The sequence below is a fragment of the Cydia strobilella genome, chromosome 24 (genome assembly GCF_947568885.1).
Source record: "Cydia strobilella chromosome 24, ilCydStro3.1, whole genome shotgun sequence".
In the NCBI taxonomy this organism is placed as follows: domain Eukaryota; kingdom Metazoa; phylum Arthropoda; class Insecta; order Lepidoptera; family Tortricidae; genus Cydia; species Cydia strobilella.
This window is the reverse complement of record NC_086064.1, coordinates 47,008-59,968: the sequence shown is the minus strand read 5'-3', so window position 1 is coordinate 59,968 and position 12,961 is coordinate 47,008. Positions and strand designations below refer to the sequence as shown.

At 39.5% G+C, this 12,961-nt stretch overlaps 1 protein-coding gene across 1 annotated transcript; it reads right to left on the bottom strand.

The window, feature by feature from the left end:
* Positions 1–145: 145 nt before the first annotated feature.
* LOC134752401 (zinc finger protein 883-like) lies at positions 146–12,391 on the bottom strand. The gene is made up of 3 exons (XM_063688112.1): positions 11,640–12,391; positions 10,442–10,694; positions 146–4,180 (listed from the first exon to the last, which is right to left on the bottom strand). Exons 1-3 carry the CDS (start codon positions 11,775–11,777, stop codon positions 3,066–3,068), a joined length of 1,506 nt encoding a protein of 501 aa, XP_063544182.1. The 5' UTR covers positions 11,778–12,391; the 3' UTR covers positions 146–3,065.
* Between the last annotated feature and the right edge of the window lie 570 nt (positions 12,392–12,961).

The window sequence follows — 12,961 nt, the reverse complement described above, 5'->3', positions numbered from 1 at the left end:
ATTTCTTAAACCTAATTATTAATGTTATTTTTATTTTTTTATTTTATTTATCAAGTACAGCCACATTGTATGTATTATATTACATATGTTGCATTACAATTGTGACAAAGTACTTCACCTGATACAATACGACAATTAAGGAGTACATAGTATTATCTTTACTGTTGAAGATGTTATTAACTAGTGCGAGGGACTTATTCCCTAGTCTTAAATTCTAATGATATTTATATAAGGTAGGTGAGGTATGTAAGGTCCGGCGGGTAACAAGGTCCAGCAACCAAAAATAGCACTTGCACTAGTATTATTTGTTTAACACAATACTTTTTACAAGCTTTTTATTAACTTGCAATGTACGTATGTATGTTTGTTAGAGTCAAATCTTGCAAGTTAAATTTGACCCACTTCCCAACTTCCAATGAAGCTGAAAACTTGCATACATATGTAAGTCGGGTGTTAATGTAATATTATGGTACCATCGAGCTGATCTGATGATGGAGACAGGAGGTGGTCGTAGGAACTCTGTGATAAAACAACGCAACCTAATTGTGTTTAGGGTTTTGAAAATTGTCTCGATGAGTATTTGTTGTCTGTGGAAAGAAAAGTACAGTCAGCTATAAAAGCTTGTACCAAAAAAATTTTTTTTACCAAAAACTTATTATCATTGAGCACACAACTGCGTTTTTAGTTCAAGGTGAGGTGTCGACTGTTGATGTTGAAAGACGTCCTCCTCGATTATCCTCCGTAAGATTATTTAATACGAAATAAACTAAAATTATAGAACCTACTATAAGATATTATATATTATACTCGAAGCTACATTTGTTATCAAATGAGGGCACATTTAAAGTCGCATAAAAATAAATATTAGGGGACATTTTATTTTATACAGATCAACCTGGCCCCAAACTAAGCAAAGCTCGTACTATGGGGGTGCTAGGCGACTATATACATACCTACTTATATAGATAAGTGCATACTTATATACATAGGAAACACCCATGATTCATAGTCCAAGATACGTTATATATGGTCGACCTTCACCGATACGTCTGACCAAAGAGGATATAATAGGATAGAGCGGTACTGTCATAGTAAATTTTGTAACCACAGTAAATTCACTGCCATTTATCGACACACTTTAAAACTAAAAATGAGGATTTATAAAAATGCGATAAAATGTATTTAAATATGGATAAATGATTTTTTTTATTTGCATTAATTATTGTTATGATTTTGATCCATGTTGTTTCACTGATATGCGTTAAAATTGTTAAATAACAAACGAAACCGTCAACGCCCTCTATACGAGAGTAGGCCAAAGGTAGTGGCGTCATTTGATCGAGAATCAAATTTTCTTGATTTTCGAGGCACGTTTCTTCCTTAGACTGTATCCATCTATTACGGAGTTATATCTATCTTTGGTCTGACGGATGAAACTTATATATTATGAAAGAAAATATGTTCCTGAACATGAATAAATAGGGTTGCCTAAAGAAATATGGTCAAGGCTATTTTTAGAAATATTTTTTTTTCTTTTAATTTCACCGATTCGTTTGACAAACGAAATAAGTTCCAATGGAAAGTATACAACTTGTACAACATGAATAAATTAGGTTGCCTATGTGTTTCCGGTCACTATTATGAGGTTGCCGTGTTTAAACAGGTGAGTTTAAATCGATAATTGCACCCATCTGTCTGACGATTGAATTATATATCAAAATAATGGTAATTTTATTGCGAATACAATGGTATAGGGTTGCCTGCAAAAATCCGGTCACAAATAAGGGTTGCCAGGCTTTCAAAGAAAATAAGAAGGAAAGACTTTTAGCGATAACAATTCGTGATTCGTGGAAAAAATTCGTGGTATTTTACAAGATAACTTGGTTCATGCTATAAAATATTTACAAAATGTCGTTAAAATGCACTTATTAAAAACTAACGACACAAGCTATGTATACTAAGAATCATATTTATGATAAGATATAGGATATAATATTGTTTTTCTTTATGTTATTCTCGAACTCCCCATCGGCACACAAACCTCCATAAGGTTTTGCCTACGATGGGTCTTGTAATGATCTAAAAAACTGTAATTTGCTTCCTTATTCAATAAATTTTAAAAAAAAAAAACTTACTTATTGGGTCACTACCTACAAATCTTTGTTTTCAATCATACACACTCAGCTGCAAAATTGCGTGGACACTTGATTTGCATGTAGGTGCATGCAATTATGCAGCTTGCTTTATGTTTTATGACATGAAAACCAGAAATCCTCTTTAATTGCAACAGTTGGTTAAAAACATGATTTTTGACAACCCTGAATTATCGTCGTGATATGTATTGCAGTATGCTGCGCAAAATAAGTTCCTATTTATTGGCGACATAATGGAGCGTATTTTTAATCAAAATGTTGGTGGCAAACAAGCACACCGCCCGTCCGATGGTAAGCGGTTACCGTAGTCTGTGAAGGCCTGTGACGTCAGTAACAGTGATATCGACAATTGTCGCACCTGTCACCGTGGTGAAATAGGGGCCAGGGTATCTGCATACTACCTACGCACACGCATACGCATCGCATGGCTCCGCTACTTTATAAACTAAGTAGAGTAGAACCCGCTTAAGACGATTCTAACGGGGACATAGCAAGAAAAGCGTCTTAAACGGGAAATCGTATTTAACGTGTAAATGCTTTTCTTTTAATTTTTGACATCACTGAACGCTAATACACGAATAAGAATGAAGATAAGAATTTTATAACTCAGAACACAAAACACCGCAGCGGTGATAATGAGCAAATGAAATCCAAGTGTAAGCAGGAACTTACCTACAAATTAACCAATTAGCCGATCGCCTATTCTGGGCGGGCTACAAAATTATGTCGTACCTATTAAGGTATTAACCGTGAAAAAATGTATAAAAACCGCCTAAAGTTCCAGGGACCGGCGTAAAATGGCCTATTATGCGGGAAATCGTAATAAACGTGATCGTATTAAGGGATTTCTACTGTAGAATAGTAACCTTAAATGCTAAGTACAATATCAAGTATTATAGTGCGTATTTATTTTTACATGTGAATTCGTGCGTGATTTTGAAAGTCGCTCAAGCAGTCAAACCCCTCGTAACATATCCCGCAGGTGTGTGCCTTTTCAGTTTTGTGTGTTTCTTCATGTTCTCCTAAACTACTCGATTCATCAAACTTTTCCCCACATATTTTGCATTCACGCTCGCGATCAAGTTGTATATGATTTCGTATATGAAGTTGTGTCCGTTTGTGGATATCTAAATAACGCAAACTTGGATATGACTTGTGACACGTATCGCAGCGGTACGGCTTTTCACCAATGTGACTCCATTGATGACTAATTAATCCACTCTGGCTTTTAAACTGTGCGTTACACGTGGTACAAGAGTAGGGTACGCCAGTGTGAATCCGTAGGTGTGCTACTAACAAAACCTTACGTGCAAACGCTTTAGTACAAACATCGCAGACGAACGGATATTCACCGGTGTGGGTGCGTTCGTGTTCCTTCAATTCGTAGCGACTTGTAAACGTTTTTTCACACATGGTGCAAGAGTAGGGTCGTACGCCAGTGTGAATCCGTCGGTGTGTGTGTAACTGACCCGGATCTGCAAACGGCTTATTACACATATCGCAGACGTAAGGTCGTTCACCGGTGTGACTCCTCCGTTGGTGCACTAGTAACAAACGCTTATATTTAAACGCTTCAGTACAAATATCGCAGGCGTATGGTCGTTCATCAGTATGAATCCGTTGGTGTTTTACTAACGCACCCTTAAGTGTAAACTCTTTTTTACAAACATCGCAGACGTGCGATTTTTCACCGGTGTGGGTGCGTTCGTGTGCCTTTAAATAGCCGCTTCTTGTAAACGTTTTGCTACACGTGGCGCAGGTGTGCGATTTTATTCCAGTATGAAGGAGACGGTGGCGCGTTAAATTAGTTCGCTTTGTGAACCGTTTTCCACACGTCGTGCAGGGGTAGTAGGGTGCGTGTGCCTCGTCTGTCCCCGGTGTGCGGGTCCGTGTCTCGTCTGTCCCCGGTGTGCGGGTCCGTGTCTCGTCTGTCCGCGGTGTGCGTGTCCAAGTCTCGTCTGTCCGCGGTGTATGTGTACGCCCGACGTGACAGCCCGCCCGCGCCCGCGCCGTCTCGAGCTCGGCTTCTGGAACAAATTACGCCAGTGACACCAACAATTTGGGGGCATCCATTATTTACGTGAGGTGTTCAGGGGGGAGGTGATAAAGCATCACACGTGGGGAGAGGGGAATCTCGGAAAATATCAGGTAATTTTTTGTACCAAAAATAGTGTAAAAATGCGAGAAATTGACAATAAATTAACGTAAAATATGTTTTTAGACTAAAATACAGCGAAACATTACACAACCCTCCAAATACTACTCATAACCATTCCAATTCAATTCTTCTTCACATAATATAGGTGGTGAGGTTAGTGGAGGGGGTCGAAGCGAATCTCACGACATCTCACCAGAGGTAGCTTAATAAATCTCCAAAAATACCTTATCTTATTCGTGTTCCGAGCGCGAGCACCCATGACCCAAGCCCCAGGCTCTGCAGCGACGAGCGCACCGCCGTTTTGTCTTCGACAGTGCGCGTCATAATACTGGTACTAAACAACGAAATTAGCTTAAACCCTAAGAGCTCTTTCCCACTGACGTCCAATTTTTTGCGGGATACGGTTTTCTGCAGGATTCCGTTTTAGTAGTATACGTGCTAATATAGTAACGTTCACACGAGCATTCTGTTTGCGGTATACTGCACGCATCACGCATGCTACAGAAAACGGGATCCAGCAGAAAACCGTACCCGCAAAAATGGACGTCAGTGGGAAAGCGGCCTAATGGCTAAACAATTAAAGACCGTGACCGTACAGCGTACAGTAGATCCCGCATGGCGATGGCGCAGAGAACACAGTTTTTGTAAATAGTAGCGCTTTTTCGCCGGAAGACCAGCGCTGACTTTAAGGTTAGCATTATGCTGAGGCGGGACCATTTCGTGGTAAACTAGGTATATACTTTTTTGTTTTAAATATACTTTTTCTTTGTAATACGTTTCATACAAACGTATTAGTTTACCATGAATAAATAAATTCTATTCTATTCTATTCTTTTTCAGAGCACAATTACACAATATGGATGCCAAAAATTTAATCAGCAATGTCGAGGCCTTTCTCTAGTAACTTCGTCGATTCTCATTCTGATTTTTTGACTTTCGCTCCAAAGAACAAAATCACGAACATAGGACTAAAACGCAACTTAAAAGTTTGTACCTAACTAAAAATATGAAATAGCTTTTAAAATGAACGATATGTATTATAATTTGATCTAACTCAACGATCATCGATTACTGACATTACTGTACTGTATAATTAATTAGAGCTCGTTTCCCACTATGTCGGATGTCGGAACGATTTTTAATCGGGTGTCGTAGCGGCAGAACATTTTATATGAAGCTATTCACACACGAACGACAACGATTTTGTGTCGGATCCGACATAAAATATCGTGTGTTTTGTCAGCCCTCCGTCCGGAAAAAAATCGTGTCGGCGGCGCTGTTAACATGATGTCGGATCGGATGTCGGACCGACCCCGCCCGCGCCGCACCCCCTGTGCCTCCCGCGCGTCAAATGAGAACCTCAAATGGCACCAGCTGCTGTCATGGCCGACAGCCGACTAGTGTGAACAGAGGCACCGACACCCTATTAAAAGTCGTCCCGACATCCGACATAGTGGGAACGAGCTCTTAGGTAAACTTATTTGTCAAATTTTAATGTGTTCATGTGTTATATGTCGAATGTTTATTGTTTTGTTTTTCTGTGTGTAAATTACTCGAAATGAATAATTTTGAATTTGATAACTTTTTGTTGAAACTTACAAAAAATTTAAATTTAGTAACATGATATCTGTTCAGCGGTGAGGTGGAATGGCTGGTTCAGTAAGGCGAGGAAGGAAAGCCCGTCTTGATGGTCACAATTTATTATATTTAAAGCACACACAATGTAAGCACCTGTAAGGTGAATGTGAAGGATAGATTCTAATTGTTATCCGTTTACATGGAAACAGAAAAAGTAAAATAACAGAGTGTAAAAAGGAGTTAATACATTATATAACAAGTATGTTCTGTTGGACTTGCCAACAATATCCGCGATCCCGCCGGGCACATACAATACAACCATCTCGCTCTCACGCTTACGCTCAGTGAGAGTGAGAGTCAGAGCAGAACCTGAACCCACGGGGCCTTAAGAGGAAAGGGGACGGCCGCTTCTCCTTACAAACGTAGTCCCCATTCTCCTCTTTGGAATCCAGAGTCTGGATATTGACATTATGGATAATATTTTTACATAATTTAATGTATATTAACCATAGCTATGCCCCTACGTTTCACTTTTTTAGGATTCCGTACCCAAAGGGTAAAAACGGGACCCTATTACTAAGACTCCGCTGTCCGTCTGTCTGTCTGTCACCAGGCTGTATCTCATGAACCGTGATAGCTAGACAGTTGAAATTTTCACAGATGATGTATTTCTGTTGCCGCTATAACAACAAATAGTAAAAAGTACGGAACCCTAGGTGCGCGAGTCCGACTCGCACTTGGCCGGTTTTTTTCGATTTTTTGAGTATTGTAAAATTAGGAGGGAAAAACAGATTACATAAAAAAATGCTCCAAACTCGTATAATAATTTAAAAAAAACACGTTTCCCCTACGTTTGATTTTTTTTTCGAATTTTATAGCATAGCTGCGGTTGATATACAACAAATTGAGTTAAAATAATTTCAATAGGTAATGTTAATGTTACTTTATGGTGCACAATAATAGTACATTATTGTCGAGGCTCGGAAGTAGCTACTTGCTGGCTGAGGATTCGTTTTAAACGGACGACCTTGGGAGTCCGTTTAATTGAATCCGAAGCCAGCAAGTAGCCTTCCTGCCAAGTCATATATAGTGCTTTTCTCAAAAATGGCGCAATAAATGCAAATATAATAGAAATATTTTACAGAAGCAACGTTCTTATGTATATATTTTCACAGAAAAAAGTAAAAAGATTTGCTTTGCCGCCGTTTTATTTTTTTTATTAAAAATGGAAGTGTATTTTCTGCTGAAAATACGCCAACCTATTTGAGACACCTAAATAGTCGCGGTATAATAATAAGTACTGATCATCTGTTTGGCTGTTTAATGGACCTATGCCTTCATTTGATATGGTCACTTCAACTTTTAAAAAGTTTGTAACTCGACAAATAATGGAATTTGTATGCAACATTGCAGTCCCGAAATCGAGACTGCAATGTTTTTAACTTTTTAATTTTTGACTGACCATAAACTACGCACTTCGCGACCTACTTTTTAACCGGCAACGTCGACTTTGCCGTCCATTTTTGAGAAAAGAATATTTACTTACTTACTTAATATCCAGAGGATTTTTTTTTTCTACTTCGTTGGGAAAATGAGGACTACGTTTGTACAGTCGCCATCAGATATATCGGAGCGGCCGAGGTGTTCACAATATCTGAACACGCACTCTAACGCCCTGACAATAGAGGTGTGTCCAGATATTTGTGAGCGCCTTAGCCGCTCCGATATATCTGATGGCGACTGTATGTGAAAAGGCGGTTTCGCGCTGTATCGCAATGCTTATTGTTTGTGCGAGGAAGCTGCCAGCTCTACGATCACCGGTTACCCACCGGCGCGGCGTCTGCTATCCTTCTAGACTATTCCTTAAATAGTGTACACGCATTCGGACTCCACGGGCCAAGGGTCTCGACGCCAAAAGGTACGAAATCGTATTCGGGGCCGAGAGCCGTCTTTTTCAGGGTTCCGTACCCAAAGGATACAAAAACAGGACCCTATTACTAAGACTCCGCTGTCTGTCCGTCTGTCATAAGGCTGTATCTCATGAACCGTGATAGCTAAAAAAAAATCACAGATGATGTATTTTTACTACCGCTATACCAACAAAATACTAAAAACAGAATAAAATAAATATTGGGGCTCCCATACAACAAACGTGATTTTTTGCGTAATGGTACGGAACCCTTCGTGCGTGAGTCCGACTCGCAATTGGCCGGTTTTTTTTAACTTTTCAGCCGCCCCTGCCGCCGCGCCGGCTTTTGCAGTAGTGCCGTGCTGATGAGACGGGACTAGGGACCTAGTGTAGTGTACCCTAGCCTCGGGTACACTAGTTTATATCCAAGAATCCGGTACAATGTTGGTTAGTAAGTAGGTGTTAGGTCAGCGTATTCTGCCGGCATCGGCGTACAAATATTTACATGAGGAGTATACAATTCATTCAATTTCGGTGCCAAACGATTTGTAAATGTAGTTAGGTAAAGGCAAAGATAGACATAACTCCCTAATAGATGGATACAGTCTAAGGAAAAAACGTGCCTCGAAAATCACGAAAATTTTACTCTCGATCAGATGGCGCCACTAGTTTTGGCCTACTCTCGTATAGAGGGCGTTGACGGTTTCGTTTGTTATTTATAATTTTAACGCATATCCGTTAAAGAACTTGTGTCAAAATCATATAAAAATAATTAATGCAAATAAAAAAATCATTTATCCAATTTTAAATATATTTTATGATGTATTTTTACTACCGCTATACCAACAAAATATTAAAAACAGAATAAAATAAACATTGGGGCTCCCATACAACAAACGTGATTTTTTGCGTAATGGTACGGAACCCTTCGTGCGCGAGTCCGACTCGCAATTGGCCGGTTTTTTTTAACTTTTCAGCCGCCCCTGCCGCCAAATTTCTGGCACCATCAACAGCTGCAGCTGAATCTTTGCTACGTGAAAATGTAAAACTTGAAAATTTAAGTCACTTCCATTTTAATAAGGTTTCCTCCTTAAACATTCTTAAGACGTTCAAAATGATAAATAAAAATAAAACGAACCGAAGGGTGGGTATCTGTACAGGTGCTGGAATCGATTTTGGAGGTTGTATATAGCGCCATCTCTAGCATTAATTTTTCATGGTTGCATAGAAAAAGGTGTTTTCCCTAGTTTAATGAAATTGAGTAAAGTGGTACCAATTTTCAAATCAGGTGATAACAATAATTCGACTAATTATTATTATTATCCGTATTTAATGTGTGTTTGTATTAATTGAAATGTTTAATTTGTTAAATAGGTAATTGAAATTGATTTTGTTTTAATTCTGTATTTTCTAAGTATGTAAATTGTAATGTATGTTGTGATTTGTGATTATTTGGAATGAATGTTTAATTTTAATTTTGTACAACTGTACTTTTTTGACATTCATAGGTGCATTATGTTAATGCCTAAATTGAAAAATAAAGAAATTGAATTGAATTGAATTGGTACCATCCATGTATACTAAAACCTTCTCCAGAATGTAACAAACACTTTTCTGAAAATCGCATCAAAATTGGCTCAGCCAAACGCGAGATAATCGTGAATAAACATACATACATACATACAGGTCAAACTGAGAACCTCCTTTTTTTACAGGCGGTAAAAAAATATATATTTGAGATTCTCACGATAAGCAACTGACCAACTCACTCACTCAGCAACTTATTTGATGTGTACCACGATATAGTTTGATAAGCAACTGACCAACTCACTCACTCAGCAACTTATTTGATGTGTACCACGATATAGTTTGATAAGCAACTGACCAACTCACTCACTCAGCAACTTATTTGATGTGTACCACGATATAGTTTGATAAGCAACTGACCAACTCACTCACTCAGCAACTTATTTGATGTGTACCACGATATAGTTTGATAAGCAACTGACCAACTCACTCACTCAGCAACTTATTTGATGTGTACCACGATATAGTTTGATAAGCAACTGACCAACTCACTCACTCAGCAACTTATTTGATGTGTACCACGATATAGTTTGATAAGCAACTGACCAACTCACTCACTCAGCAACTTATTTGATGTGTACCACGATATAGTTTGATAAGCAACTGACCAACTCACTCACTCAGCAACTTATTTGATGTGTACCACGATATAGTTTGATAAGCAACTGACCAACTCACTCACTCAGCAACTTATTTGATGTGTACCACGATATAGTTTGATAAGCAACTGACCAACTCACTCACTCAGCAACTTATTTGATGTGTACCACGATATAGTTTGATAAGCAACTGACCAACTCACTCACTCAGCAACTTATTTGATGTGTACCACGATATAGTTTGAAAAACTTTATTTTTCTCATTTAACCCCAAAAAGTGCCCCCATGTTTAAAATTCATTTGTTTACGTTACATTATGTCCGCCTTTGGATCACAAACTTACATATGTGTACCAGATTTCAACTTAATTGGTCGGCGTGTGACAGACGGACAGACAGACGCACGATCTACATCCTATAAGGGTTCCGTTTTTCTTGAGATTATAAATAAACTTTACCTTGTGTGATGGTGGCAGGGGCGGGTGTGGGTGTGGGGGTGATGGTCGCGGGGTCGCCCCTTCCTCCCCTCCCTCCCCCGCGCACATCCCCTCCATGCCCGGAGCACATCCACCACACCGCCTCGTCCTCTTCTGCCTCCGGCTTCGAGCCAATGACCTCAAGGTCAGCATCATACTTTACTGCCTGACCGAGGAGCTCGCGCTTCACGTCACGTTCTTGCTGGTCAATACTCTCCTTCACGGTCGTAGCATTCTGCAAATTAATGATCAGCAGGTTGGTGGACGCAACGCAACCATGGACAACCGCAATGGTTGCAAAGTTTGGATCAGGTCCGGGTAAGAAAATAGATGGGTTTGCACCAAAGAGAATTAAGTAGACATAGAGTGCTCACTCCATACATCAGTTTTGTTATTTTCGTAGTCGATATCTAGCATCAAGTAGCGGAATTATCAGTACTGCTACTCGACAATAGATGTCACTTGTGTGGCGACGAAGCTATCAAGTGGGTTAAAGGATTTGCCACACTGGATGTGCTCTGCGGTCAGCGGTCAGGTCAAACCCGCATTATGTATGAACAACATTGACAGCAACCTTTGAAGTTGAAGTTTGACCTGACCGCTGCCCGCAGAACGCATCTAGTGTGGCAAATCCTTAATTCTCTGGAGTTAGATTTATGATTTGTCTGTATCTGTATAATATAATTCCATATGTTGAAATAAATAGCAGGTTGGTAACAGACACGGACACTATAAACTAGGCTACATATATAGTGCATAATTATTTTCCATCGTATTTTCACAGAAACATACAAACGTATCTTGCTATTTCAGTCAGTCTCAGTACAAAAAGTACTGCGGTTGATTGGAGTAGCAATGCAAATACGAATGTTTCCGAGAAAATACGATGGAAAACAATTATGCACCACATCTGTAAGAAACTAACTGTAAAGAGGATATAACAGGATAGAGCGGTACTGTCTGTTTTTATATGATTTTGACCCATGTTTTTTCACTGATATGCATTAAAATTGTTAAATAACAAATGAAACCGTCAACGCCATCTATTCGAGAGTAGGCCAAAGTTAGTGGCGCCACCTGATCGAGAATCAAATTTTCTTGATTTTTGAGGCCTGTTTTTTCGTTAAGACTGTATCCATCTATTACGGAGTTATCTTTGCTAACTGGTAATGGCCTGTACCTGTGGGTTATCAATTGTCTCCTGCATGTTTGGTGCCTGAAGGCCAATGACATCTTGCTTCACAACCACCTCCGGCTTCCGATGAGTCTCCTCATCTGACAGGTCTAACATCTCATCTTTCAGGTTGATAGCTTGCATGTTGCTCGTCTATGGCAAGACTATGACAATATACATGCTCCTACACTAAAAGTCACTTCAAAGTCATGCCTTTGTTTATGCCGACCAATACACAATAATCAGTCTATTAAAAATTTGTTTGATTTGTTTTCAAAGCATGCAGCATGTCGGTTGTTGATAAGGTCACAGTAGAATCCGCATAATATGATGACATCGAAGGGAAGTGACAAAAACGTCATGATGATGTCCTCCCAGACGTATCCGTCGACGGCGACACCGACGCCGACGGCGACATCCTGACAAATTAAGCGGATGTCATATAAAGCATAGTGGAATAACTTCTTATTTATGATAACTTTTTCCAAATTAATCTCCAATTCCTTTATGAGAGATGAGTTTAACCTTGTAGTCACCGTGGGGTGTAAGGGCGCAATCGGCACCCTCTGTTTAGCGCCACGGAGAATTAACTTCCATCACAGTCCACCAAGCCAATCCTTGGATTGAAACCGTTGCACAAACGAAATCACAAAGGGCCTTCACAAGCATGCTATACTACTTAAAATTCTGTAATTAATTTTACTTCATAGGGAACAAATGAAATAAAACCACAAACCAACAACGTAAATCATACACATAATAATACTAATTATTGTGTTGTGACTTGTGAGAATGATAAGAATGAGCCATATTGACAGATTTCACAGATTCGTAAATTCAAAATGTGCATTTAAGGATTCACCACACTGGATGTGTTCTGCGGTCAGCGGTACGGTATGCGGTAGTACTATAGTTGGTCAAACCAATTTGTCAGTGAGTAACAACCAGGAAAATTATACTCATCCCTTTCTTTTGGGTGCTAGTACTAGTGTAAGACAAAGATAGCATGATTCTCTCTGTCTATGTTTGAAATGAGACAGTCCTTTGACAAACTTTATTAGTTATTCTGATTCTGTGTCAGCGGTCAGGTCAAATTGAATGCAGCCCGCATTATGTATGAACAACATTGTCGGTCTCTAATTATATTTTGTATTTTGTACAGATATGCGATCTGACCGTGCGAGCACGCGGAAGGAACGGAAGGACGCGTACGGGCAGGCAGGTGCCTAGGTGGGCAGCGGGCGGCGGTCACTGTCAGTTTGACGTTAAGACGACTACCCAATTACGCTTTCATAAAATAAAACGAAAAAGGCCCAAAGCAACCTGCA

What these genes read in the sequence shown, in the direction of transcription:
- LOC134752401 (XM_063688112.1), bottom strand. Translation starts at nt 11,777, where the DNA reads ATGCAAGCTATCAACCTGAAAGATGAGATGTTAGACCTGTCAGATGAG. An exon ending in AGACAATTGATAACCCACAG is followed by an intron (nt 10,695 to 11,639) that starts GTACAGGCCATT and finishes ATTAATTTGCAG; the next exon opens with AATGCTACGACCGTGAAGGA. An exon ending in CCCTGCCACCATCACACAAG is followed by an intron (nt 4,181 to 10,441) that starts GTAAAGTTTATT and finishes AATTTGTTCCAG; the next exon opens with AAGCCGAGCTCGAGACGGCG.